The sequence below is a fragment of the Pseudopodoces humilis genome, chromosome 11 (assembly GCF_049639895.1).
Source record: "Pseudopodoces humilis isolate 2021_Gansu_Grassland_sample_001 chromosome 11, ASM4963989v1, whole genome shotgun sequence".
In the NCBI taxonomy this organism is placed as follows: Eukaryota; Metazoa; Chordata; class Aves; order Passeriformes; family Paridae; genus Pseudopodoces; species Pseudopodoces humilis.
Genome location: NC_142210.1, coordinates 8,231,066 through 8,258,441, shown reverse-complemented (window position 1 = coordinate 8,258,441; position 27,376 = coordinate 8,231,066). Strand labels below are relative to the sequence as shown.

The 27,376-nt window shown below is 39.1% G+C and overlaps 1 protein-coding gene across 2 annotated transcripts in view; it reads right to left on the bottom strand.

Moving 5' to 3' along the window:
* Window positions 1-1,573: 1,573 nt before the first annotated feature.
* ACSL3 (acyl-CoA synthetase long chain family member 3) overlaps window positions 1,574-27,376 on the bottom strand; it is a 48,567-nt gene continuing 22,764 nt past the window's right edge. The window contains exons 4-16 of one of the 2 annotated variants that reach the window (XM_005527028.3): window positions 23,439-23,616; window positions 18,248-18,357; window positions 16,878-17,016; window positions 14,942-15,092; window positions 14,257-14,380; window positions 14,019-14,090; window positions 13,375-13,514; window positions 12,495-12,667; window positions 11,816-11,890; window positions 10,951-11,142; window positions 10,346-10,460; window positions 7,882-8,039; window positions 1,574-5,633 (exon numbers count right to left, since the gene is read on the bottom strand). In XM_005527028.3, the coding sequence (XP_005527085.1) occupies window positions 5,470-5,633; window positions 7,882-8,039; window positions 10,346-10,460; window positions 10,951-11,142; window positions 11,816-11,890; window positions 12,495-12,667; window positions 13,375-13,514; window positions 14,019-14,090; window positions 14,257-14,380; window positions 14,942-15,092; window positions 16,878-17,016; window positions 18,248-18,357; window positions 23,439-23,616 (1,791 nt within the window). In that variant the 3' untranslated portion in view covers window positions 1,574-5,469. Of the gene's footprint in view, window positions 5,634-7,881; window positions 8,040-8,236; window positions 10,061-10,345; window positions 10,461-10,950; window positions 11,143-11,815; window positions 11,891-12,494; window positions 12,668-13,374; window positions 13,515-14,018; window positions 14,091-14,256; window positions 14,381-14,941; window positions 15,093-16,877; window positions 17,017-18,247; window positions 18,358-23,438; window positions 23,617-27,376 lie in introns of those variants that run through there. The other variant, XR_015773447.1, reaches the window with a different exon arrangement.

Here is a 27,376-nt window from a genome sequence, read left to right as displayed (position 1 = left end):
CCAGTCTATATCATGAAATGTGGGATTTAAATCATAGAGACATTACTTGCTAAAAGCCACAGGTATCTATTTTAATCATAGCTAGAGTAGAGAAAATACTTGCCAACACTCTGAAACTTTCAGCCACCCACAGCTGCTGTCCCACCCTCCAGCCACGGGCAGACACAGACCCACTGCAACAGCTCTGCCCGCAGCTCCAGCTGCCCTGCCTGGGAACATTCCCTAATTCCCATTTATCACTGGCACCTTACATCCCAAGTAGAAACTTTTCTCCCACTGGCTGTCCAGCAGAAAGAAAAGGCACAACTGTCATCTGTTCCCTGGCTTGCTGAGGGCAAACAAACCATTTTTATATCAATTCTAAGGAAAGGCAGAGTTACCTTTGCACACCACTCGCCTTTGATCTGCAGGACATTGAGAGGGGAGGGCAGGTGCCAGCCCCATGATCAGCACAGCCATCCCCAGCACTTCCTTTAACCTCCAGTGCCAAGACAGAACTTACACACACACAGGAATAACAACAGGTTTTTAAAAATACTATTCCCAAGTATTACAACTGTTTTAAAAAATATTACTCACCTTTTCAAATCCAACTGTTTGGGCGCTCCCTCTCCCTGCTGCCACTCCTGGATGCTTTTGTAGACAATAATAGCAACTCAGGTCTACAATGTTTTTATTTGTATTTTTACTTTATCTATTTTGGATCCCATGACTAATCACTACATTACCATTTTCTGATACATTTATCCTTCCTGAAATCAGTTGCTATAATAAAATCCTATTTTAATAGTTCCAAACTTGTTTATTTCTCTTTACTAAAGAGACCCCTAACAGTATTTTATTAGCTACAAATGTCTAACAAAAAAAAAGAACAAAAAAACAGTTAAAGTGAATCATTTTAAATTATTTGAATTAAGTTTTAAGTCTTAAAAAACCCCAGTATTTCTGAAAGAAAAAATTAACAACTACTTTGAATATAACTGAATCTAGAGGAAACTGGAGCCTTCTCATGGCTGGTTAAAGGGATAAACAAAAATATCAGCTATACAGCAAGGAAGGTTTGACATTTTGTCAGCCCTACGACCCTGGGCAGTTGGGGAACCTGTAAATAGAGACAAAAAGTGTTGAGATGCCTCCAGGCTGGACTGTTACCAGCAATGGCTTGTGAGCTCGTAATTAAAACTTGAAATTTAAGTGCTTAAGATCTCTTAAGAAGTCCAATTGCAAGCACCTAATATCTGACCCTTCAACACACAAACTTAAGGAAAATTACACACTAAATACAAGCCCTAGCACACTTGGATAGGAAAAAAAAGTGTCATAAGCCTACAGCTTTACAAGAGGTATTACCCAAAGCCAGTGCTTTTAAAACCAGGTAAATGGCAGATCATATGCAAATAAAAATTAACCAAACATCATTAATTTTCCCTGCAGTGAAAATCCAGGCTAACCTGGTAATTCCTGCTCATGCATTCGGTTCAAAATGGTCACACATATTTGAAACATCTGACAATAATAAACATATTTCTATATTATCAACTCTGTACCACGGAAAACACTGGATGTACAGGTCCCAAATTGTGAAATTAATTTTATTTTTGAAACATGATATCCAATTACAAATAAATAATTCATACAATATAACTCAATTAGGATATACAATGTTCAGGCAGTTCATAGTAACAACCAAGATCACATTGAAAATGAGTTTACATTAAATAACCCATTACAACAATATACAGTTGGTCATTCAATTAATGTTTCAGCCTGGTCCAAGGTGTAGGCAAGTTGAAAATCGTTCCTCTTGCCAGTAAAGAAACAGATGTACACAATTTTATACCCAGTCCAAAGTAGTTAATACACCATAGTAATAAAAATTACAAATGCTGCATTGCGTCACCTAAACGTAGGTTTAGCAGAGAATAAAAAGTTTGTGAACTTTAGCAGGACAAAGGTTATTGCAAAGGAGTTTTGTCCTATAGCAATTTCTGCATAAACTTACAAGCTTTACAGGGTGTTCCTAATGTAGGGTTTTGATTCCACACCCTTCTCTGCATCCTGCCTGTAAAGCAGTGGGATGCTGGTACCTGTTATGTCCTTAGCTCCAGTCACACATTGCTTTTCACTCCCTTTTCAGCAGAACCTTTCCCTGCTCAGCTACAGCTCCCCTCTGAGGTGTGCTCCTGCCTCTGTGAGACCTGCAGCAGCAGCAAACTCACACAGCCTTTTGACACGCAACTTTTGAATTTGTCATCTACCCCAGAAATGCTATGCTCTGTAAAGAACACTTACATCTAGATTGAATGATAGCCTAAAGTCCTGGAATATTTTTAAAGAGTTGTGAAACTTAAAGGATATTCACAGCATCCCTGGAATTTCTTAGTCATCCATTTTAATAATGAAATGCATAAGATTTTCACAAGAGAGTAAGTAGTTACAATTTTCGATGATTCAGAGACCTGGTAAGATTTTATTTACAAAAGTTTTGTTAAAAATCCCCCCTCTTCTGGGGGCCCTTTAGGTGAGGTATATGCCCTTTGCTCTTAGTTTGAACTCAGATTGTTTCAAGTTACAGCTCTTTCCATTACAAAATTCCCCTCCTGACAGAGTCCACTCCTCCCAAACACATTTCTCAGCTCCTGCAGAGCCTTTGGGACAGTGCAGTGCATTCCAGCAGGTACTTTTGTTCTTGTTACACAAGGCATGGGAAGAAACACACACACAAAAAAATTAAAAAATAACTATGATGGGGAATTCTCAGAGGGCAAGGGTTGGACCAATCCCTCCAAAGCTTTCCTTGTGCTCAGCAGTGCAGGAGCATAGGGGACAGGCAGAAGGAGCTGGCAGCCCACAGGAGCAGGGGAGGAGGGAGCCTCACAGCTGAACATCCCATCACAGCCCCCAGCACTTCCCAGCACAGGTGGCCTCAGTGGGAAGGACTCACAACCCAGCGGCAGTGGAGTCTGTCTTTTGCTATAAATCAAAAGAAAAAAACCCCATACTCATCACAAAGATTTATAAAAGTCTTTCTATCTCCAGACTATCTTACTGAGAATAAACTTAATGAACTGCTTTGTTTTCACATTCTGTAGAAGAAATAAATGTCCACATGAATCTGATGCCTAATGAAAGAGGAACTATATATATCACATCCATTTTAAACATAAAAAACCTGAACTGTACCATCAAATGCACAGTTAGACTGCAACCCCATCTTGTGACTGGATTAGAAAAAAGAAAATGAAACTACCATTTCCAAACCATTTTAAAAATTTCGTTTACACAGTTTCTCAAAAGGGGATTTAAATGCTTAGCAGAACAAAATACTAACTTCAGATTTTTTTAACCAAAAGCAGATTTATTTTCTTAAATCTGCTGCACAATGCACCAAGTGATATACATAGTACTTCAGCAATTTATTAATTTTCTCTAAAAATCACAAAAATATTTTAACAATGTACAGTCTGTGCTGAGTTCTATTTAAGAACCTGTTGATGGAGCACAGATACCAATTTAAGTGTCAGTGTGTCTAATACATGGTGTGACACTTCCCTACAGCCTTGGCAATTTTTCCACATTTGGATTCTTCAGTCATTTTTCAACACTTGTCTTATCTCTATTCACCATAAGGTTTTCATTTATGATCTGGATATCTAAAATCAGTAATCTCAAAAATATGGTTCTGATTTCTTTTTGTTGCTTCTATTTCCATTTGATTACTTACACCAAAATTTACCATTTGTTAACAGTTTTTCATGGACAGCAGCAGAGGAAATCCATAATTAGCACAAACCATTTCATCAGGGAACCTGCTTGATAACCTTCAACTCCTATGAATCTGCTTTCTATAATCAATGGAGAGCATTAATTAAAAAAAAGTATTTCAGAGGTTTATAAAATAAAAATCTGCACATCAAATACCTCCCAAAACCTCATGCCACAAACAGCAGGAACTCCCTCTCCCAAATTAAGCTTCTGGCCTTCAGCATTGCTGTGTGCTACCATAGCAGGGCACTCAGTGAGCATCAGGACCTTGAGTTTTAGTGCTACAAGTAAATGATGCACATGAGAGTAATCTCCAAATTAAAGCCACTTCAGTTGCTTCATCACAAAGTTGGCTGATGTATGCCTTTTCACATTCTCATGTAACCCTGAATATTCTTTCCAGAAATATTTTGAAAATAAAATTTACATCTGAAACAAATTTGAAGACTCTCACTGAAGATGAAAAGAGCCCCCATATTTTTCCAAACAATATCCATGAATCTCTGCTGAAACAGAAATTGAGATTCCTTCCCAAAGTAAGATCTAGGTGTAACAAACCAAGCAATATAAATAACTCTGGCTGACAAATGCTTCAAATATCTGTTTTTAAAGCAAAAAGTACTACACAAAAGAACAGAGAATCAAAGGGAGATTTTTAATGGCACAAAGGGCAGCTAGGCACTGTGTGAGCTGAGAACATAACTGTCATTATGACTTTAAAAATCCCCCCCAGGAAGATTTGGGTTGCAGCTAGGCCAGAGCAAGGGTCTTGCCAAACAACAAAAGAGCAAACCCACTCTAATGTCCAAACGTAATGAGAAAAGACAAAAGTTGTTACAGTCCCTCTGCTAAAAGAACACAGTCAAGCTTGTAAAGTGTCAGGTGAAATTAATGATGAGAGCTCATATTAGCACTACACAATTCAGCTCTGGATGAAATGGTCACAAGCTATTTAAAAAAGGAGTTTCTGTATCTGAGAGATTATTCTTAGGTTTAACTTCTGCTGTGTTAATAGCATCTTCTGTATTAAAGAAGCTTTAACTAACACCTGCAAGAGTACCTGCCCTGAGGCAGAGCTGTGCCATGACCATCCTTTCATTTTCAGATCAAAATAAAAGTAACCATTAGGCACATATTGAAGGTGTATTACACAAGCTGGAATGTCAAACATTTTCTCCCTCAGATTTACACAGAAAAATAGCACAGCAGCAAATAACCTGGTCCTCTGTTCAACAATTACCTTGTAACAAGCATTTTCAATGTAGATAATGTCACAACATCAATACCTTCTTATCTTTAAATAATTAGGTAAAAAAAGGCCCCCAGTATAACCATTTCTTATATAGCCAAGTCTCTCTATATACATCCAAATTTTAAAGATACAAATAAAACATTATACAGGATTTATAAATGTTTAAAAATTTGAGGCTTCAGAATCATGGTTTCCCAAAAAGACCTGGGAAAATCCACAGACTGACAAGGTAGCAGAGAAAACTGGAAAAAAGGAGACAGACACAAGTTTGCTGCCATAACATTTTACTAAACTTGCCAGTCATCATGGTGATGTCATTAGAAAGAACAGTTTAAGCTGGAAATGAGGAATGGTGGTTTTGTGTGTTGATCTCAAGTGTTGAGTTGAGACAGGCAATTCAAGTATTTCCTATTTGATCCAAGCTCATTGTAGCAAAGTGGTGCAGAGGAGGATTATTTTACATTTTTTCCATACATTCGATCAATGTCCGTTTGATAGAACGCCGTGAGCTCTTTGCGTTTTAGTTTGAACGCGTCTGTCACCAGACCAGTCTCTGGGGTCCAAGGATCAGGGCTCAAACGGATCTTTACTGGTATTTCAAACTTCTCCAGATTTGCTGTAAAAAAGGAATATTTTTTAATGCAGAAATGTCTTAAAATGAACCTAAATGGAACCATTTTCCTAAAGTTAAGCACAAAAGTAGGAATCATATTCTCACACGGAAAAGCACGTGGCCCAAATGAAGAAGTGCTCCTCCAAGCCACCATGGTTGGTTTGACAACCTGTGGGGTCACAAGCAGAGCAACAGGATCCTCTAGTACCTGCTGTTGGTTTCCACAGAAATACTGGAATAAAGCCCAGCTGTTCAGGTGTCTGTGCAGCTCCCTAACTTCAAAAAAAGCCTCAGTGTATGGAAATTATATCCTCAGAACAGACTCTGCACAAGGTACTCATCATCTGGAGAGAAAAATCTTAAAATCCATACTACTTAGGTTAGAAAAAATGGGGGAGTTTGTTTTTTCCTGATAGTTCTAAATTGGTCAAGGGAATTAAGTTCATATGGGAGCTCTTCACTGTACCGAAAGAGAGCAGTGCTCTCCATGTTACACCTTCAGCACAAAACACTATCATTTGCAACAATTTCTGCTGTGGTTTCAGATATGAGAAAAGAAAAATAGCTAAGAAAAGTAGCCAACAGATAGCAATAAGAAAAAAACCCTCTCTTTTCAAGTTGAATTTCAAAAATATACACAAATGTATACTTATCATGTGCAACCTGACATTTTTAGATTTTCCTGTCCCTTTTTTTCCCTTTGGCATTAGATTACTGGGATTGGGTTTTTGGGGTTTTTTTGCAATTTACCACTAAAACCCATAGTATTTAAAAGTAAAGCCTGTGATACCGAAGTGAAAACCAAAACTAATCATAAAATAACATCAAAATCATTGAATCAAACACTACTTTTCATCCATTTTTAAAAAGTATTAAATTCTCCTTAGAATAGTGTTGCACAAAAAATGAAATTAACTTTGTACATGCTCTCTCCAGCACAGCAGCTGCTGAGAATGATTTTGTTCATGTGCTCCAGACAGTGAAGAAAACCAGACAAGAGAGGTGGGGCAAGGAAAGAGCAGCTGCAGTGTTGAGACTTCACTCATGGCAGGAGGGTGCTCCTGGGACAGGAGCTGGCAAATATCAGTTTAATATATTCACAAGCAATATGGAGAAGAGATGAATATTAACAAGCAAGAGATTTCTGGAAGCATGTAGTTATCCAGGGTAGAAAGGATGAGGACAAAGGTCAAAGAGGGACAGGAGGATGTCATGGTGATACTGAACAACTGCAAAACATCCATTGCAGGGAAGTATCAAGAAATGAGGATAGGAAATTTTACACTCCTGATGATCATTTCAAAAAATCATTCTGTGGCCATAACTGATAGCCTTATGAAAACAGCTCAGTGCTCAGAAACAGCCAAAAGCAAAAGTAAGGCAGAAATTATTACAAAAAACAAACAAAATATCCCTGTGCCACTGCTTCATTCTGCACCAGAACAGCCTGACAGACCATGGCCAATTAGCATGAAAAAGATACTGAGGGGGAAGAATAATCCACACCGGCAGAACCACAACCACCACTGGGACTGTTCTCTGCCCCTCCCAGACCAGAGCTCAGCAGAGTCAACCTGAACTGGCAGATGGAAGGCCTGGGACAAACAAGGCATTTCTTCACACAAACAGGCCAAGCTACAAACTCATTAGGAGATACTATGGACACTGATACAGAATATCTGAGTAATCTACAAATGTGGCTAGAAGAGTTAATGTAAGGAAAGTCTTCTGAAAATTACTAACTACATAGATGCTGCTTTGGTTTTGGAAATATTTCAGATGCAAGTGGAAGCCAGGAGAGTCCCTGTCACCATGGGTTTATTTCACCTCTGCACTGGTATGTAGCATGTGAGACTGATACCTAACGCATATTATGGTTGTGGATCTACAGATGGCCCACACTGGTTTAGGACCAGCAGCAAAGCCAAAAAAAATACTAAAGGACACCTTAAAGAACACCACACATACACACATTATATATATACTGTATATATATATACAGAGAACTGTACTTGTGAAGCTTCCCTGTTTTAATGTTCTTTCCTCAGCTATTTGCCACAGTAAAAGAAGCTGCATGAAACAAAAGGACTGACTCAACTCATGTTTTGTTGTTGGGGGTTTTTATATGAAAATCTCATTTCATACAGGTTCAATTAAATATACACATGCAAGGATATATTTTAGGGCCTATGCTTATCTGTTTCACAGACATTGCAGTCACAGGATTGGTAACATCGACCCAGCCACTCACCTGCCATGGCAGCCTCAGCTAGCACCTTCAGAACCTCTTTTTCCATCTCAGGACTGTTACAGATCTCTTCCCAGGTTCCTTTAAATCCTTTTTTTCGGGCTAGTTCTGCGAGCTCCTTTTGATTTGGCACAACAAATCCAATGACATAAGAATGGAAACTGAGAAGCACAATGTACTTTAGTATGAATTTCACAAAGTAAACAACTCTTCAAAAATAACATTTCAAATTGGGGGAGTTTATAATACAGAGATACTGCTCTTAACAGCTGGCCTTTGTTCACCTGATAACCTTCCTGAAATAGCACACAAGTTACCTCTGCCTGCTTAAAAATAAGTAGAAAGAGAAGCTACTTACCTTACAGTAACTGGATTGCTTCAAGGTGTGCTGTCCATATGCATATTCCACTGTGTCTCATGCCCAAAGCTTTGGGAAGCAGTACCCATATGATGTGCCCTGCCTCTCCTCATGTTTTGCAGCCCGGAATGCAGACGGGTGTGTGGCTTCCCTACCTCAGTTTCCTCTCAACTGCAGAATCCAGTTACTGTAGAGGAGTAGAGGACTGCAGTGAAGAGGGGTTGGAGAGCAGGCTGTGGAATGAGCATATGCACAACACATCTCAAAGGATGCCTGCTTCTGTAAGGGAAGTGACTTCTCTTTCTCTTTCAAATGATAGTCCATACACTCACTCTGCTGTTGGCACTCTTTGCTCCTGACACATAGTGCTCAGAACATAGGAAGCTGTGATCTCAAAGTCTTTGGGCCCTAAAGCACAATTCACTCTGGAACAGGTATTCAAAGTTTTCAGATGGTGTCAAGTTTAAGAAAAACGTGCACAGAAGCTCACACATTCCATCAAAACAGACCAGGGCCAGAGTTGAAAGTATCTCAGAAGAGCTCCTAATCAATTCACCTGCCCTGAAGCAGGGTCAGATACATCTAACAGATGTTTGTCTACATCTTTCTTAAACATCAGCAAGCACTAATGCCAACACTTTGTCACTTGTAGCATGGATAAGCTGCTGCTGCAACTCACGATTCTTCGTCTTTGCAGTTTCCCTCAAAATAGTCAGATGTCCCTTTCTTTTAAACAGAAGCTGTTTACTCATTCAGATTTTCCTTGTCACCTTCTTAGCCTTGCTTCCTTTCTCAAGTTTATTTAGACATATCAGTAATTACTCCTAATTCATGCCATCACAGGTGTCTGCCCAGACATTGCCATGTTTTTCCTGAACTCTTTCCATGAGGTCCATCTCTTCAGATGTGTGGAACTCGGACCCTTTAAAACTTGTTAGAATGATTTCAGAGTAGCCTCACTATCACTACTGCTTGCATCTCACCTTCTGCCTTTGCCTCTGTCCCATTTTTCTCCATGCACACTCATGCTGTGCTCTGTACTGAACCCTTGTAACTTTGCTCCCTACTGTGTAGGTATTGTGTGTGAAGGCACCTGGGACACAAAGGACTCTGGCACTTTCATCCCTGGTTCCTGTAGTCTTTTGACATGCTCAAGGTCATGTCCAGCAGCATCACCAGTGTCTCCAGGGAGAAAGAGCATGTAGGAGTAATCAGTTGGCTGGGTAAGCATCAAACTATCCGTTCATCTAAAATTCAGCCCCTTCAGTAGAAGTGCACTTCTGGACAAACAGGTTCATCGAGCTATTTTTTTCTTGGGAAGAACACCTTGCAGCTCACAGCTCCTGGTACGTGTAGTTTTTCATTATGGGTCACAAAGTTAAATCTTCACTTGTTGCAGTTCAGATGTGAAAGCACTTTTGTCCTGAGAGGTTTCCTGAAGGTACATCTTCCCTCTTGAGTAGTTGCTTTCCTCTCGCTGCTCCTTATGCCAATCTTTTGTATTTGGTAGCTTTGTCTTGGAAATGATTTTCAGTGGAAATTTTCAGGCTTTGATCCTCAAGACCTCCTGAGCCATCTCTCTTCCATGAAAAATGTCTGTCCTACACCAGGCAGCCTCATTTCCTTGCTAACTCATGTCCTTGGTAACTTTAGTTGCTTTAGTCACAAGCCAGTTGCTGGGCCACTGGTGTTTTTCTCCTCTACCTTCCTCCTCTGAAGTACCACAGTACTTCCTCTGAAGGACAAATCACAACTAAACACAGCAAGGAACAAGGTGCTCTAGGGCTTCTAAAGGTAACAATCTCCAAAGTGCTTGAGTGATGCCTGTAATTAATGCAATAGAGCTCAGCTGCTTTTCAGATTGGGGAAGGGAGAATGTAAGACTCATCACTGGTATTTTCCAATAAATGATGACAACAAATGAGAAAGGACAAATAAAAATGGGCTTCAGCTCTTTTAGTTTTGATCGAGACTTATTCCATTGTATTGTAAGTAAAATCTTTTTTTTAACTGATTAAAAAAATTCCACACATTGAGTGGCAAAAAATTTTGCTTATGGCTTCAAGAGGACAGAGAACTGAGCACTATCAAAGCTTCAGCTGCTCTTACCTGCTTGCATATGCACAAATATTATCCACCAGTGGGAGATTCTTCAGAGCTGCTTCTACTTTGCCAAGAGAAACATATTCTCCTGCCTGCAGTTTTACAAGATCCTTTTTGCGATCTGGCAAGGAAGAGAGGAATTAAGTATTAACAACAGAACAAAAAACTTCAAACATTTGGTGTCATTATTTATTTCAGGCTAAATCCATATTTAAAGAGCAACTGTTCACCTTTTACTTGAAAAACAACAGGAACCAAAAATTATGCCCAAATTACTTGAAATTATTGTACACAAACTTACAAAATTATACAATATAAGGCAGCTTATCTACTCAATTAGCTAATATTTAACTCTCTAATTACTACCCAGTCTCAGTAACTTAGGGAGTCAATGTTAAGATTGTTTCCAAATGAACCAAAAATCACCTTCTAAAACACACAAACAAGTTTACATTAACATACCAGAACTTCCCTGGGATACATGGGAAGCCTTTAGATTGCATGACAAGATATGGATGTTGTTCTCATAACTCTATTTCACAGCCCTGAAAATGTGTGTCTGTTTGAATATCCATACATGTACATGTTTTGTACTGAATTTATTAACTCACCAATAATTTTTAGACATCCATCATGATGAAACTCTCCAATGTCTCCAGTGTGGAGCCACCTCTGCCCATTCTCATCAACAGTGAAATCTTTTCTGGTTCGTGCTTCATTTTTGTAATAGCCCACAGTCACATTCTGCCCTCCAATAAGGATCTCACCTCTAGGATATGGTTTGTCAGTGTTGTAATATCCACCTAAAAGGATGAGGAGCTTTATTAAGTTTATGAGAATGAAAACATGTTCCAAAACAAAAATTTGTGCCATCCTTCTGGCAGTAGTAAGTAATGTGCTTTATCAGTTTCACACAGGCTCACATAAAACCAAATAATTTTGCCTCACAGTTTAGAAAAGAAAAATCCCTAAGATTCTGCATTAGTCCAAAACACACTTATGTATTATATATTTCTACTCTACAGTACATAAAAGCCTACAGTGAAAGGAAATACCCAAATGCACTTCAAAATTTATTATATGTATTTTTTAAAGAATCCATTAAGCTTCTATTCTACATGCCAATTTTTAATGAATTTAAGAATACCATTATGAAGATTATTTTAAAATAGTTTCTTAACAGCAACTAGGTATCATGCATACTACCTAGTCAAAATGCCACTTTATTTATAGCTTCTTTATTTATTTTAGCACTTTATTAACAGCTTTTGTCTGGGCATTTCCCTGTTTTGAAACTCCTGAGAAATTTATTTTACCTTTCTTCTCCCCAAGAACAAACTTTTATAGGCAAAAGCAGCATTTAAAATACAAACAGCCAAGAAATAGTCTTCTAATTACTGCTACTGAGCAAAGCCCAATAGAAAAACACATTTCTTACAAAAGCATTGCAATTTAATCATAGGCAGGAAATCTCACCTTCTTCCCAGTTCATTAACTTGATTTCACAACAGACCAAAGGTGCTCCCACTCTTCCTGTAGTGTAGTCCCAAACTAGAATTTAAACAAGTGCATTTTCAGAAAAACAAAAAACAAAGCTGGTTAGAAAAAAAAAAAACCATTTCGTTGTCATGCATCCTCAGTGAAACTTAACTGCTATTTATTTCTGAACTTTAATTCACGGAACCAAACTTCCATAGAAAACCCAACAGATTTATCAAGAGAACACAGATAAAAATTTTATCACGCCAAGAGAGTAGATGGCTGTATTAACAGATACCCTCAGTTACTAAAAGGCAACTGAAACCATTAGGTTCTGTCATATGAAACTAAAATCTGGCGCAGGAAGGTTTTAATTCCTGATATCTCAATTTACTCAACAATACTTGAAAAAAATGATTCCGTTCACGTGGTAAGTGCAGCAATGCCAAGACCCCACTCACGCTAGAATGCGCTGCCCTACCACAAACGAGAACGTTCATTTTCCACGGAGGTCACCTGCTCCAGCACATCCAAATCAGCCCTGCCCCCGTTTGATGGTTTTTGGGAGCAGCTGACTCCAGGACTCCCCGATGAGGTTTGGCGGCAGCACCAAGGGACGGGCAGGTGGAGCTGAGCCCCGCCGGGCCCGGTGCCGGTGCCGGGGGGACGCACCCACCTTCGGTGATGGTGCCGGCCCCGGCGGACTCGGTGAGGCCGTAGCCCTGCCCCACGGGGCAGCAGAAGCAGATGTTCATGAAGCGCTGCGTGGCTGCCGAGAGTGGCGCGCCGCCGCACAGCAGGATGCGGATCTTCCCGCCCAGCAGCATCCGCACCTTGCGGAAGATAAGGCTGAAACGCAAAGGGAAAAGGACACTTTGGAGCTTAAAGCGAGAGAGCACCTCGTTTGGGATCTGAACTGAAAGGTTCCACTGTCTGCAAATACACTTCTACGACATCCAAGGAAAACCTCGGAGGAGAACACTCAAGTTTTCAGAAATACAGGCACAGATTTCTAAGATAATTTCTGTGTTCTAGTTGGAAGGAAGATGGGCTAAATGTTTGAAAGCACACATTTAAGGAGGCAGTAAAGTTGCATGATTTTCTCCCAAAAATATGCTAAGCTGTATAAATTTTGCAAACACATTATCCTTTACTCTCATGGAAGCCCAGAATTAGATTCAATAATCCTGTGGGTTCTTTCCAATTTGAGGTATACCACTGCTCCCTTCTGTGAAAATGTCTGCAATTTTCTGTAGGAATAAATTTCTCATCTCACCCAAAAATTGCATGAATCTATTATTAAATTCCTGATGAAAATGCAAGAAATGTAAATTTTCAATCAGTGTCAAGTTAAACGACACTCACATTCTATCAGTATTTAAATCCCTCACACAAACTGCTGATTTGTTGTTTCAATTTACACTCCAGTACAGATTTGTTCATGTTCGAAGTGTCAACAATAAAATGAAGGAAAGCGCAGAAAGAAGAAAAGCAGATATTGCTCCTGTGGTAAGACTTTGATTTTTTGGTGCCATTTAAAATGAAGCTAACCTTACCTGTCGCAGAGTGGGGTAGTGTAACCTTTGGAAATCTGTTCCATTTTGTAGTTGTAGGCCAATATAAATAGATTCCTCTGGAAACTGGTCATTTCATTCACTTTATTCATGACATTTTTGTAGATTCGATCCATAATTTCCTAGTTACATAAAAAGATGAACTTTAACTCAAAGAAACAGAAATCCTGAATTCAGTACAGCAAAAAGAAAACACAATCTAGAAATTCAAGTCAGCTTCAGGTGACAACCCACTCCCAGGTTCCCTCCTCCTCCCTTGCTAAGAAACAGCAAGATGTTCATGGAAAGGAGGAAAGCAAAATCTGGGCAGGAGCAGTACTTAACCCCCAGCTGCCTGCTGCTAACTCTCTTTATTCCACTCTTTTACTGTAACAAACAAGAAGTGACTAATTAAAATGGGAATCAAACCTTTATTGTTATCTTTTTTGATACCCATATCATGATTGTTTATCCCCAACATACAAATAAGTACCAAAATTATTATTTTAAGGAAGCTTAACATCAAAGATCCTACCTTTTCTACTTAAATTTTCTATTTAAATGGTATTAATTTTGTTGCTAAAAATTGAATTATAAATTATATTTTAAAAAAGGTCTTAAAAATTATTCATCCTTCAGTTACTTACCGGAACAGCTGCCATTAGAGTTGGCTTAAGTGTAGTAACGTCCCCTTTGCTTCCTTTCTTTATTTTAGAAGACTAAAGTGAAGAACAAGTTTACTAGCAGACACATTCAAGATCTTTAACATCAGAAACAAAATTTTTACTGTTTTTAAAGAAATATTATAAAGATCTGATGCAACTAAATTTTTTTTTAAATTTCTTTTATTTTTTTCCCCCGTAAGGACTTGCATCTACAACATACCTGGTCAGCCAGTGTCTGAGGGGAAGAGTAACCGATGCAGCACCCATGAGACAGACACACAAGCTCAGCACTCAGCTCCAGAACATGGGCAAGGGGCAGGTACCCAATATAAATGTCTTTTTCCCTGCCAAGAATTTTTAAAAGACAGGTTTATGCTGTATCACTAGAGTCCTCAGATGCATCATTAAGCACAATTAATTCTAAGTTTACTGCAGAAATGGAGAAAGTAGAAAATGCCTTTGAGCTTGAGAGCACATTTCTATTCACATGGGTTTTGTTTCTATAGCTGCATACTACATACTGTAGGTTTAAGGCATGAAAAAAGGGTGATGGTTACTCTCAGTGGATGAGATGAAAAACTGCACCAAACAAAGAAGCCACAGAATTTAAACATTAACCAAGGGAAGCACTGCTCAGGGAGGCTTTCAACACTCTAGGGAAAGGTGGCCACACAGGTTTTTGTGTCCTGGTCTTGCCCACACACCAAAGAGGAGAGAACAAAGAGTACAAGAAGCAGTCATGTAAGTTAGTGCAGTGCTGGAAGATGCTCAGATGTCAGTGCATAGTGTGATGTGTCACAGCCTTAGGAATATAAAAGAGTTCATATTTTACACAGTAGTTAATCTAAAATTAAATGCAACTAGATGACTTCTTTATCTGCTGGTAAGTAACGGTTGGTACGCACCCCAGATTTGGGATCCTCTCAGCCATTCCAGTTATGCCAGCAATTATGTTGCAATGGGAGATCATAACTCCTTTGGGAATTCCTGTGGATCCACTTGTGTACATGATCACTGCGATATCTGAGGGCACAGGCCTGGATGGCTGCTTGTTTCCTGCAAGTTGTTAAACAAATAGGGTGTGTGGTGGGCTGGGAGATCTGACACATCTCAGCAGTCACTGCAATACAGCACCACAGGACTCCTGCTATTACGTTCTGCTTTTGCTTAAAAAGATTGTGGTCAAGCTTAAGTGCCTTCAAAAAGAGTAGGAACTTCGCATTAGCTGAGCAATACTTTAACTGATTGTTCCTTATCTACCACAACAACGGTTTTCCTATTATTTTTCCCCTACTCCTGCAGTGGAGAAAAAAAACAGGCAGAGCTTTGGCTTGCCCAAAGCCCCACTGAGCATCCCTGCCTCGGGGCAGGTTCACTGCCCTGATGCCACGCTGCCACAGGGTTCATCCTTCTGTGCCAAGGAAGCCTCATGTGCTCCCTGGCAGGGAACAACACACTGCCTTATTGCAACACCTGCAGCAAAGCACTGCTGAGCCAACCTGAGGTCCAATCTCCATAAATATTTAAAAGAAGTTCAACAGCTTTAATTGGATTAAAGTGCTTTTTAAATACTTGTGCTGAGAGCAAGAAAATACAAAACTACTGTGCTTACTCAGAGGAAACTGCATCTCACACAGTGCATGTGGCACAGTATACACACTGAATGAGATGCATGAAAGAAACATTTAATCATTTTCCACTCACTGAATCCTACCTATCCTGCACAATGAACAACACAGAGGAAAAAAACCCATAAGCAGTAGCTCATCTACTTAATATTAATTGGACATGCTCAACCATAAACAATTCATGATAGCATTTCACAGTTTATGACTGGTTAACTTGACAAAGATAATGTTCCTTTATTGTTGTGCAGAGTATGTGAAATTTAAAAGACTGAAGAAAGATTAAATACCTTATTACATAGCACACAGATTAATAAACGTCAAGGAGTTAATGAATTACAGCCAAAATTTTTCTGCTGGTGTTGTATTAAACTGTTTTAGAAGTACATAAAACTGGTATATCAAATAGAGAAAAGCATCTTTTAAAGAAATTGAGAAGTCATGATGTTTGGAGCAAATCTGCCATTCCCCTGAACACCAAAATCAGATGGATTGCCCACCCCCCCACACTCCTAAAATACAATCCAACGTTCCTTTGCCTGCAGCAGTTAAGAGATTCTAAAAACAAAAAGGATAAGAACAAAAGAAAGCAACTACTGAATATATAGAAATCTTAAAATACTAGGATGGGCAGCTCTTCAGAGCCAAGAATAAAATTTTTTTAACATTACAATTAAAATAAGTTCTAAAATTCTTAATTATAGTTCTAAAAATGTTACATAGACCAGAAATAGATTTCAATTAATTTACACAGATGATGCTTTCAGAAATGTAGTAAGTGACCAAGTTCTATCAGATTCAAATGACTATTTTACATTTTGCTATCTGTGAATTTTACAGAACTTATTGGTACAAATTACTGATTTCTTTTATTATAAAACACACCATGACTTTCCTTTTGTGTCCTGAATAACCTGGTCTTAATATCTCAGATCATAAGAATGCTTTCTAAGTTTCTATCCTGAAGTAATTGCTTATCCTAAAAACTATCCTTCAACCTGTAACACTTGATTGTGAAGTGTTTTCACTCTGTTGAAAAACAGAACAAACACCCCAAAATCCAACCACTCACAACAAAAACAAAACAAAAATCACGCAGACTTTATTTAAAGGAAAAGGAGATAAGAAAAGGTTAATTCTGCAGTTTTTCTTCAAGCTTACTCAAGGGGGTCAAATTAGGGCACCAAAAGAGATGATCAGAACAGGAAGAACCTACCAGTATCTGCCTTGGCCCCCATGGCTTGCACAGATGCCATCGTGTGAACAATGACACCCTTGGGGAACTCTGACCACGTTGTGGGTTTGCCATCCACTGTGATTATGTGTCGCAGTAGTGGAACTTGAGAAACAATTTCCTGTGGAAATGAAAAATGGGTTCAGAAATTAAAACTTAGTTTTATGCCAAGAAGTAAAAAGGAAAAAAAAAACCCAAAAAAACCACAAGAACAAAAACCTCCAAGCTATCTGCTGTGTACTTTTTTAAAAGCACTAATATAAAACATCTCAGAATTTTAAAGGATAATCCTGCCAAGCTCAAACAGCTGCAAAGCTTGAAGCTTTCCAATTTTAAGTCCAAAATCTTTTCCAACCATTTACTGATTTGTATTTTATTTCATGAAAACCCCACAAATAAGACTGTAATGATTTGTAGACATAACTGACTTTCCCTTCCCATAGAACATGTGGAGAAACTGGTGATACTGAGCTCATAACAATTCTTAGGTTACTCCTTGGTTATTATGCTATTTAAAACAAGCAACAGCTAGCAAAAATATTGAAAATTACTAGTTAAGCATTTCAAGCAAAACATGAGTTATGAGACATTTATTAGTGTTCTCATGGAAGAAGAGATCATCACCTACAGCAGAGCAAATACATTCTCTTCCTGCAAGCTGAAATAAATGCACATGGCATAGATACTGTCATTGTAGTAACTTCTTTTTAAAGTTTGGGAAATTCTCATTCAAAATTCCACAACAGCACAGTTTTTCATTAAAACAATTGCCTGATCTGAAAGGTACAGTTTCCCCAAAACACAAAATGATGAAACTCATGCAGATTAGTTGTTCCACTTGGGTATTCCATCAGGGTCAGTAAGTCAAAGAAGTTCTTTGACTGTTCTAATGTTTAGTGAGCTTCTTCTCCCCCTGCATGGAAAAAAAGCTCTAACTCTTTAAACACCCATCTTTAGATGTAAAAACCATTCTCTGCTGGAAAAACATCTGACAATAAGCCAGAAGCATGATCATAGTTAGCTCTTTACACATTTTTCTGTTCTTCCCATTGTTACATTTATAGGCACTAAATCCACCCAGAAACCACAGCAGTTTCTTGTAAAGGTGTTTTTCCAGGCAGCACTCCAGCTCTGCAATACTGCAAATTGCTCATTCTCCAGTCACTGAGCAGCCTACAACCCACTGAAAGCAAACTACCACTTTCTGTACATGAAGACAGATATATAAATCTTCCAAAAGCATCTGCCTTGTGGAAAGGCAATAAATCCTTGTTCTGTACAATGGAACCAGGCCATTTAACAATGGTGAACAGACACACTAGAAAGAGATAGACAAAGAACAGTTTTCTGACCTTCAATTTTGTTTGCATCAATTCTTTACTAGTAATGATGGTGGTCACCTCTGTTTCATTCAGCCCATGGACTATTGCTGGGCCTCCCAGCGTGGCATACAGAGTAACAACTGAAACACAAAGCAGGGGAAATGGTCAGTCTCTGGGTTACATTTTCAAGTTTACAAAAAAGAACTGAGATAAATCTATTCCAACTTAGGCAGTGCAATAAAAATATTTGTCAACTCAAAGATGGTACAGTTTTTTATTTAAAAAGCCTCTTAACATCTGACTTTAAATACAGTGTGATTTTCAGTTACTCCCAGAAGGAATAATAAACAACCATTCTCTATGTGACTGTTTACTCTTTTCCAAGGTCTAATTAGAGGCCCCAAAACCACATCACCTCATGCAATTCTCCTGGATCTACTCTCATACTTTCATTGCTCTTACCATCTGAAAAGCCGGCAAAGCTTCTCAGTTTAATCACTGTGTAACATTCCTCTTGCATATAGGAAAGAAACAGCTTTCATTTATGTGACTTCTCTTTCCAGAATTCACATACTCTGTTACTAACCTTTTACAATTGACTGCTAATAACAAATTACAGCATGGCAATATATGTCATCAGCAGAGAATTCTCACTCAGGAATAAATCTGTAGCTATTCTGTTCTGCATCTATTTTAGAAAAATGTAATAAAGGTTTAACCATCACAGTCATTGGACCCCAAACTGACATCATGAGAATAATATGGAATAGCATGAAAGAAAATATTTGGAAAATTGACTATAAGAAAAATTGTTTCCTGTTTGTAAGGTCAGCTCATTAGTGTGTTAAACAATGATTTCATATTAATACCTTTAAAATAATATTTTATTTCCTATCATTTTCAATAGAACTGAATGAAAAGAGACTGGAAGAGACTAGGGAAGAAAAAGGCAACTAAAAATTGAAAAGAAGTATTGCTAAAAAAAAAATTTCTAAGCAGAACACTAAACAGGGACATCTCAAAAAAGCTCTGAGATCAATCAACACAATCAGTAATTACAACATCCTTGCTGGGAGTTTTGTCATATCAGGTATCTGAATATCATCTGCTTTTTAGTCTGTAAATAGCTGAATATTTAAAGAGCGCAATTATGAAAATAAGATAACCCATTGTACATTAGGACTGTAATCACTGCAGCAAAGACTAAAAATTAAAATTAAATAAAGTCCCATTGTATTCTAAGATTTTTATTTTAATACTTTAAATCCAAGGAGTTACAAACCCAAAACAACTCAAAAGCAGTTTTCTTACTGAAAAAGTAAATAGTTGACCTCTACTTATTTTTTTTCTTGTTAAAACAGTCCATCATAGTTCAGAACTGTTGCAGGGCAAATGCACATGCACTGTGTTTTCTTTAATTTGGTGGGAGCAAAGTCCAGAAGAGTGCCTCTCCTCGTTCCCACGAGCTCTCTCTGCTTACTGCACTGACCCCTGTTATATAAACATGTAGCAGAAATTCAGCTGCCCCGAGCCAACAAGCAGAACCAAGCTGACAACACTGCCCAGAAGGCAAAGCATCATCGCGGGAATAACACGGAGGTACTTAATTACTCATCCACAAATAAGTACATTAGGACACTCAGAGCTATATGACGGAGCCCAAGAGAAAGAGACCATTTACATGATGGTGCACTGATGTCATGGAGAGAGCAAAACTGAGCAATGACTCATCTCTGAAATTCTCCCTTCTCCACACTGGCACCTAAAACTTTTTCAGGCAAATCTGAAAGTTTTGATAATTTTTTTCTCTCCTCATTCTCCTGAAAACATACTGAGAAGGGATGATTTTGTATTCACCTTTATACATGCAATAGTATAAGTGAGCCTTTGTTAACTGACCAAAGGCCTGGCAGAAAGAAAATCCCCAACACCACTAAATTTGCCCCGATATAAAAAGATAAAACCTTGCCCTAAAGAAATAAATAGAACTTTTATTTCAAGAACAATTTATTTCAAGGTAACTGGAATGTTAAACTGAGTATTTCAGCATCCATTGTACATCAAGAATAAAAAGAAAAATGCATCTTTAGAGGCTTCAGCCAAATTTAATTCTGACAAAACCACTTCTGCTCAAGCATGATTGAAAAATGAAACCTAATCTCTCCTATTCCACCATTTGGCTATGCACTCGTCTTTTATCTTCCTGTCCTGGTAAAGAGCTGTTCACACACATGAAGAGGTACTTAGGAATAAAATCTGCTTTCACATTAGTACTACTTCTGTTTCTGAGCTAGCAATCCCACTCTACCTCCTGCAAATACAAAATTAAGAACTTCAGAAAAAGTAATATTTAAAATCAAGCAATATTTCCAACCATAAAATCATTTGTTTGTGCAAGTAACCCATAACAAACATCACTTTCCTTATTTTAGTTTAGTACTGCAAAAAAGGCATTCTCTCCAACACTGTGTACAAAGCAGATGAACCTGCTTTGTTGACATCAGTTCTGGGCCCAGAATGTCTGAATCCATCAGACTGAACACATTTCACATTTGGAAAGAATGTCCCAAAACCCCCACAGCAGTTAGCTGGTATTAAACCTGCACACTGAAAAATGCTAACATAAGCCATTTAGCGATGTCTTGCCACTACTACTGCTTCAACACCATCTGAATCTTCCAATTTCTCCTGCAAGCTGCCTGTGAACACTGCACAGCTCTCTCTTCATCTGCCAGCACAAGTCAGCCAAGTTCACAGAAGATGACATAGCTTAGATGCTGAACACCACGTCAGAGTGTGAGCTGAGGCACGTCGCAGTAAGGGGATTTAGAGCACTAATCCAACAAACCCAAAAACATGCACACCATCCTGCTCACAGCATCCAGCCCCTAGCTCAGATTTTCCCCCCTCAAATTGCAGATCTCCCTAGGATTTGTAAATGTGCTTCAGTTCCAAAGGAAAGAAAAATTATACAAGCTTTTACATTTTATTCCCAGGATAGCCACTAGGAATCTGAAAGATCCCAAAAGTGATAAAAGGGAACTGGCACAGAGACATGTGGTTTAAAGGCAGCATAGGCATCTAATCTGAGAATAGTCTGTGCAGTTCTCTGCTCTGGTAGGCAGGCCAGCAACATTTACTCATTGAAGAACCAACCAAAAGCATCACCAGTTTAGGTGGGAAGACACCTGGAAAGATCACAGCACACACCATCACTGCAGCAGAGTGCTCAGAGCCGTGGCCAGTCTGGGTTTTACAGGTCTCCACGGATGAAGATTTCACAACCATTCTTTGCTCCTGTTATGATATCAAATCACCCTCACAATGAAGATGTTTGTCCTAATATGCAATCAAATTTTCCTGCCATTGAGCTTGTGACTGTGGCCTGCAGAGGTCAAAGCACACCTTTGTGGGCAGAGCCTAGCTCCATCTCCTCTGTATACTGCTCTGGGTAGTGTCAGACAGCAGCAAGATCTGAAGTCATCTTAATGCTGAACAGACCCCTCTGTCAGCCTCTCCTCAGATGTCACGTTCTCCAACTCCCCCAGCATCTTGGCAGCCCTCCACCAGACTTGCTCCAGGATGTCAGCATCTTTTTTCCTACTAGGAAGCCCCAGTGCAGACACAGCAGTCCAGATGTGGTTCTACCAGTGTCCAAAAGGAGGAGAAGGATCATTTCCCTGGACCTACCTACACTCATGCTACCACCATCAAGGATGCTGCTGGCCTTCACTGCAAGAAAGTGCTGCAAAATTCTGGGGAACCCATGGCCCACCAGAACCCTCAGGTCCTCCCCTGCAAAGCTGCTCTCTCCAGCTCTCCCCCAGCCTATACTGGTGCATGAGGTGCACACAGAGGAAATTTTAAGTGTCCTTACTGAATTCCTTGAGGTTCCAGACAACCCACTTCTCCAGCTGAGAGTCTCCTCTCTGCACAGCAGCCCCACCCTCGGGTGCACTGGCTGCTGCCCCCAACACGCCACCAGCTGAGACCCCCTGTGTTTGCACTCTGTCCCATCACCCAGGCCTTCAATAAAGAAATCAAGCAGTACTGGAGTCACTGTCAGCCACTGAAGGCTGGCAACTAACCCTGTTCTGTGGCTTACAATCCTTGCAAGCCAATGGTCCATCTCACCCACCTTTATCTGAACAGTTTGGCTGTACAGGTACTACAGGAGGCCATGCCCAAAGCATTGCTACAGTCCCTACACAGCATCCTGTCCCTCCCTGTCACAGAGCCAGCTGTCACACAAGGCAAGCAGGCTGACTTCGAAATGCTAAGGGCCAGAGTGGTGCACCTTGCCACCAGCTCCTTCCTTAACACTGAGGGACCAACACAGCAAAAGGAACATGCAAAATAACCAGAGTCAGGAGTAAAAACATACCTAAATGAAAACTGCTACATACTCAGAGGGACCATTTAAATATAAATCTTATTAGACTTGCTTCCAAAATCTGAAAGAAGTACAACTGATAGATATCTTTACTGTATCTAGGTAGGAAATCAGGAATTTCTGCACATCTGGCTTTTACAGTCCACCTCTTATTGAAGTAGGTTAAATGTGGCACAGGAGGGAAAAGGCTGCTCCTGTGAGGAAAGCAGTCTGTGGCATGCCCTGAGGGACAAGATGTGTCCCCCTGAGAGCATCACAGAACCCAGCCAGGCTAGGCTTAGTTAGGTGAAGGACATATTAAGGAGCAATGATGAAACAGACATTTAAACAACTACAGCACACTGAGACCAGCACTCAGTACATTCTTGAGCAAGAAAAATAGGCCTAACCAAAATCAAAATTAAAGAACTGACAAAATATCCAGATAAAACAAAACTTGCAGGCACAGATGAAGGTTTGACGTCAACTCCTGAAACCAAGTCAATGAATTAATGTGTGATTTTTGTTTGTTTGTTTTCAGAAACCTGGGAATCTGTACTGATTCAAGATGAAAAGAAAATAAACCTCTCACAAATTCATTGAGCACACTATACTTCCCAAAACCATTCTCCCCATCTGCCAACAGATACAGTTTTCTCTATTCACTTAAGCAAAAGGCTACACAGAGCACAGTTTCTACCTTATGCAGTATTTTTTAATTTGAAAACTTTAATGTTCTACATAAAATCTAGATAAAGTTTTCTTAGTACATAAAGCAAAGCAAGAAAATTTTGTTTTGAGATTGTGAGATAAAAAACCATAAAAACTTCAGGGAAGACAGGTACTCACGCTGGTAGTTGCACATAAAGCAGGCCTGGGCTGCAATCATCCACTCAGCTCTGGTCTCACAGAAGATAGCAATGTTAGTCTTTGGCTGCTGACCCAAGACTGCTAAGCCATTTCCAAAATTAACAGCTTTAATGTATACATCTTCATAAGAAAGCCAGGTGTACTTGCCAAGGATGACCTAATAAGAATAATAAAATCAATTAAGAAAATTAAAATCCTTAACACATGTCCTACTACGTCTTCACCCATGTGAAGAATCCACAGATGTTTGAGTGAAATGTGCTTAAATTGTAACAGCAGTTTACTCAAGATGATACTTTTTCTTGACAAAAGCTACAGGGCCTGTGGAAGTTCCAACATAAATACCATATCACAATGCAAAATCTCCTTGCATGTTACCACCTCAATTTCTGTTTTCACAGAAGGGAAAGCACATGATTCCCACCACCTTTTGTAGCTTCAGAAGTCCTCTGAAAGACTGTGTTTGGTTTTCTGGCCCACATACCTCTACTTTTTAAAAGGGTTTGGTTTATGTAAAGGATGAAAAGCACTAGTTAGCACAGTACATTCTCTATATTTGCTTTCTTGGATATTTAGGCTACAATTATACACAAATATGACATTCAGATGTTCATTAAAATAACTGGAAACCAGAAAGCAGTATATCCATGGGACCTTAGTCAGAAATTGTGAAATCCCTTTCCCCTTGTTCTGAAACAAATGTCAAGGGGATGAGTAGTAATAATTTCGCCTTTTTTTACTGTTAAACAAAAGCAGGACAGAAGACAGGATAGAAAATTACTGGGAAGCCTCAGTTCTGAGAAGTCATGTAGTCAAGTCAAATTGTTACACAATCTCACTTTTCCATATGGGAAAGCTGGTGCACAGTAAAACTGGATTTGAATTTACAGGTCACTACCCAAATTTCTGTATGCACTTGCACATTGCAGTACCATTTCCTTACTGAGTGACAGGCTATTTCTTTGAGACCAACCTAGACATTTCCATATGTAGATATAGTATGAAGATGTTTTACACTGAAAATCTATACTCTAAAATATTATATCCTACCCATCTGCTTATATAAGCACACTTACAATTTTGAAAAACAATTTTTAATCAACTATTTCAGACATGTTCTTTACAAAGCATTAGTAATAAATGCAAACAAACACTAAAAAAAACAGAACTAGAAAAGCTCCTTCATTCTTTTTTCCATATTCCATTCATCAATGTGAACTAAATTTCAGACTTTGGTCTGTCAAATCTAACAACTTTTTGACATGTAACTACATTTCTAATGAGTCTGTATTTCCACATCCACTTCTTTAATAAAACGTATTCCAAAATCTCACTCAAACTCAAAAATAGAAAATCTAGTAGATTACTTTTGTCAAGACAATTTTCCAAACTGTTTAAGTTACAATTAGTTGTAACAATGAGTTGTACCTACTACAGCTTCACTGCATATTGCTCATTAATCTACATGTTTAGCAGGACAAACAGGTACACATGCAGCTGCTTGGAAATTTCACTGATGTCTTTATGGAAAAATATCATTTATCAAGTCCAAAAAACATTTGTCAACAACAGCAATATATAGCAATTCCACCAGAAAATACACATCTCTCACACAATATCTGCTCAGGTTTTCCTGATTTATTTCCAGAAGCTCTGTTTCAGTGGCAAACAGGCTGCTTCCAATGCCAAAACCTTTCTGGAGCAGAAAGCTCAGGTTGAAATGGCAGTATGTGGGGCAGGGCTGGTGCTCACTGCCACAGCCCCCTGAGGAAGAGGAGGGACCTGGGAGTCCCTTTTTGTTTCAACACACCAAGATATTTCTGGTGTGGAAAACTCTCACTGCTTCCAAAACAAATATTGCACCTCTTCCTGTCCATCCAAATTTCAGTCATTTGGAATTTAAATTCCAGTTTGGGAAATGTTTTTCCCCAAAGGCAGTATTTTTGGCAGATGTGGAAGTTCTTGACAAGCTGATCAGTTGAAAACAATTTATAGCAGTGACTTGGGTGACACCCTTTCCCCATTATACCCTGCCTACAGTGTAGCCTCAGGAAAACTGCTCACAAATAATTAGGCCAAGAAATACAAGCAGATTCTTGTTACTGTTTCTGGTAAGCTTGCCAATCCTTAACAGGTTTTAGTAATTTCCACCATTCTGTAACTGAACTGGGGAAAATAAATCATTAAATGGCAAAAAAAATTAATCTCTCCAAATAATACTTGTGATTCTGCTTTTTTTCCCTTTTTTTTTCTCTTAAGTAATTCATCCTCATTGCTCAAGCAAGTTTGATATGTATTGAAAGCTCACCTCATTGGTGCTTTCTTTTCTTAAAAAGGAAAAGCCCCTTTTAAGGATGTAAAGCACTGTTGGCTGTACCTATCTATATAAAAATACATTTCTGAAGAACACTGATGTGAGAAAAGGTAACATCTTTTTCAATGCAGCAATTCTGACTTTTACTTTCCTACTGCCTTCCAATTCAAATTCCAGTGTTCCTTCTCCACAGCCAGTGTTGCTTCTCTATTCCATCCCTATGACATTTATATTATATACACATTAGTGAATGACAGATATTAATATATATATATACTAAACTGCCTCTCTAAGTCCCTTTCTCCTGCACTTTTCCATCAGCTTCTTCTGCAGGACACTCCTTATGCTGGAGTATGTCTCCAAATCCATCTCCCTTCCTGGCCTTGCCCTCAGCAGCTTTTGCTAACATTTTCCAAAGAACAGTGCAAGAAAGACAAGGAGCTACTGGACAGAGTCCAGTGGGTGCCACAAAAGATGAGGGGTCTGGAGCATCTCTCTTGCCTGGAGAAGAGAAGGCTGAGGAGATCTCATTAATGCATACAAATATCAAAGGGCTGTCAAGGGGATGGTGCCAGGATCTTTCTAAGGGTTCCCAGTGATGGGACAAGGAGCAACGGCCATGAACTAAAACATAACAAGTTCCATTTCAACAGGAGGAAGAGCTTCTTTACACTGAGGGTGGCAGAGCACTGGAAGAGCTGCCCAGGGAAGGTGTGGAGTCTCCTCCTCTGGAGACATTCCAAACCCACCTGGACATGTTCCTGTGCCACCCTGCTCTGGGTGACCCTGCCTGGGCAGGTGGATGATCTCCAGAGACCCCTTCCAATCCCAACAATTCTGTGATTCAGCTTCTGCTGCAAGCAGGTGATAAGACTGGCATTAGGTGCCATAATCCTTTAAACATTCACACACATTTAACAACTTTCAGAGGTTACTCCTACTTGATAACTAATGGAAAGAAAATAACTGTCCAAGAGTTGGTAAAAGTCCTCAAGAAGTGAATTTCAGCACAGACTTTATAAGGAGTCCCACAAAGAGCACCCAGCAGGGACTGCAGCTCTGAGGTTTCACCTGGAAACACGGCATTCCATGGAAAACGCTGCCCTCTCGTGCTCCAGGTTTAAACTGCAGGCTGAGTCACATCTGTCACACAGCACAAAATAACTTGGAAGTATCCAGACTCTACTCTGGAAATCCAGAAAAGCAGAGACTAAACACACTGCTAACATTTCTTTTACTTGAATTTTAGAAACATATTAAAAATTTTAGTGCAAAGGTGCAATAAATGGTCTTGATAAAGCTGCAGGCTCATGTAGAGTCATTAAATTACCTGATCTCAGTTACCTTTGAAGGTCATCCTTGTAAGTGCCTTATAAGGTTTAAAGAACCCTGACTATGATTTAGAAACCAGTGATCATGAATTAAATACATTTTCTTGTAAAAGTATATTAAAAATAATACAAAGGAAGTTATCTGAAACATCCACTTTTGGTCTTTTTCACATGAACACATGGACTGCAGTTGAATATATCTGATCCGCCCCCCCAACATACCATTTACATAGCAATCTCTGGTTTTCAACATCATAAGTGACTCTAGTACT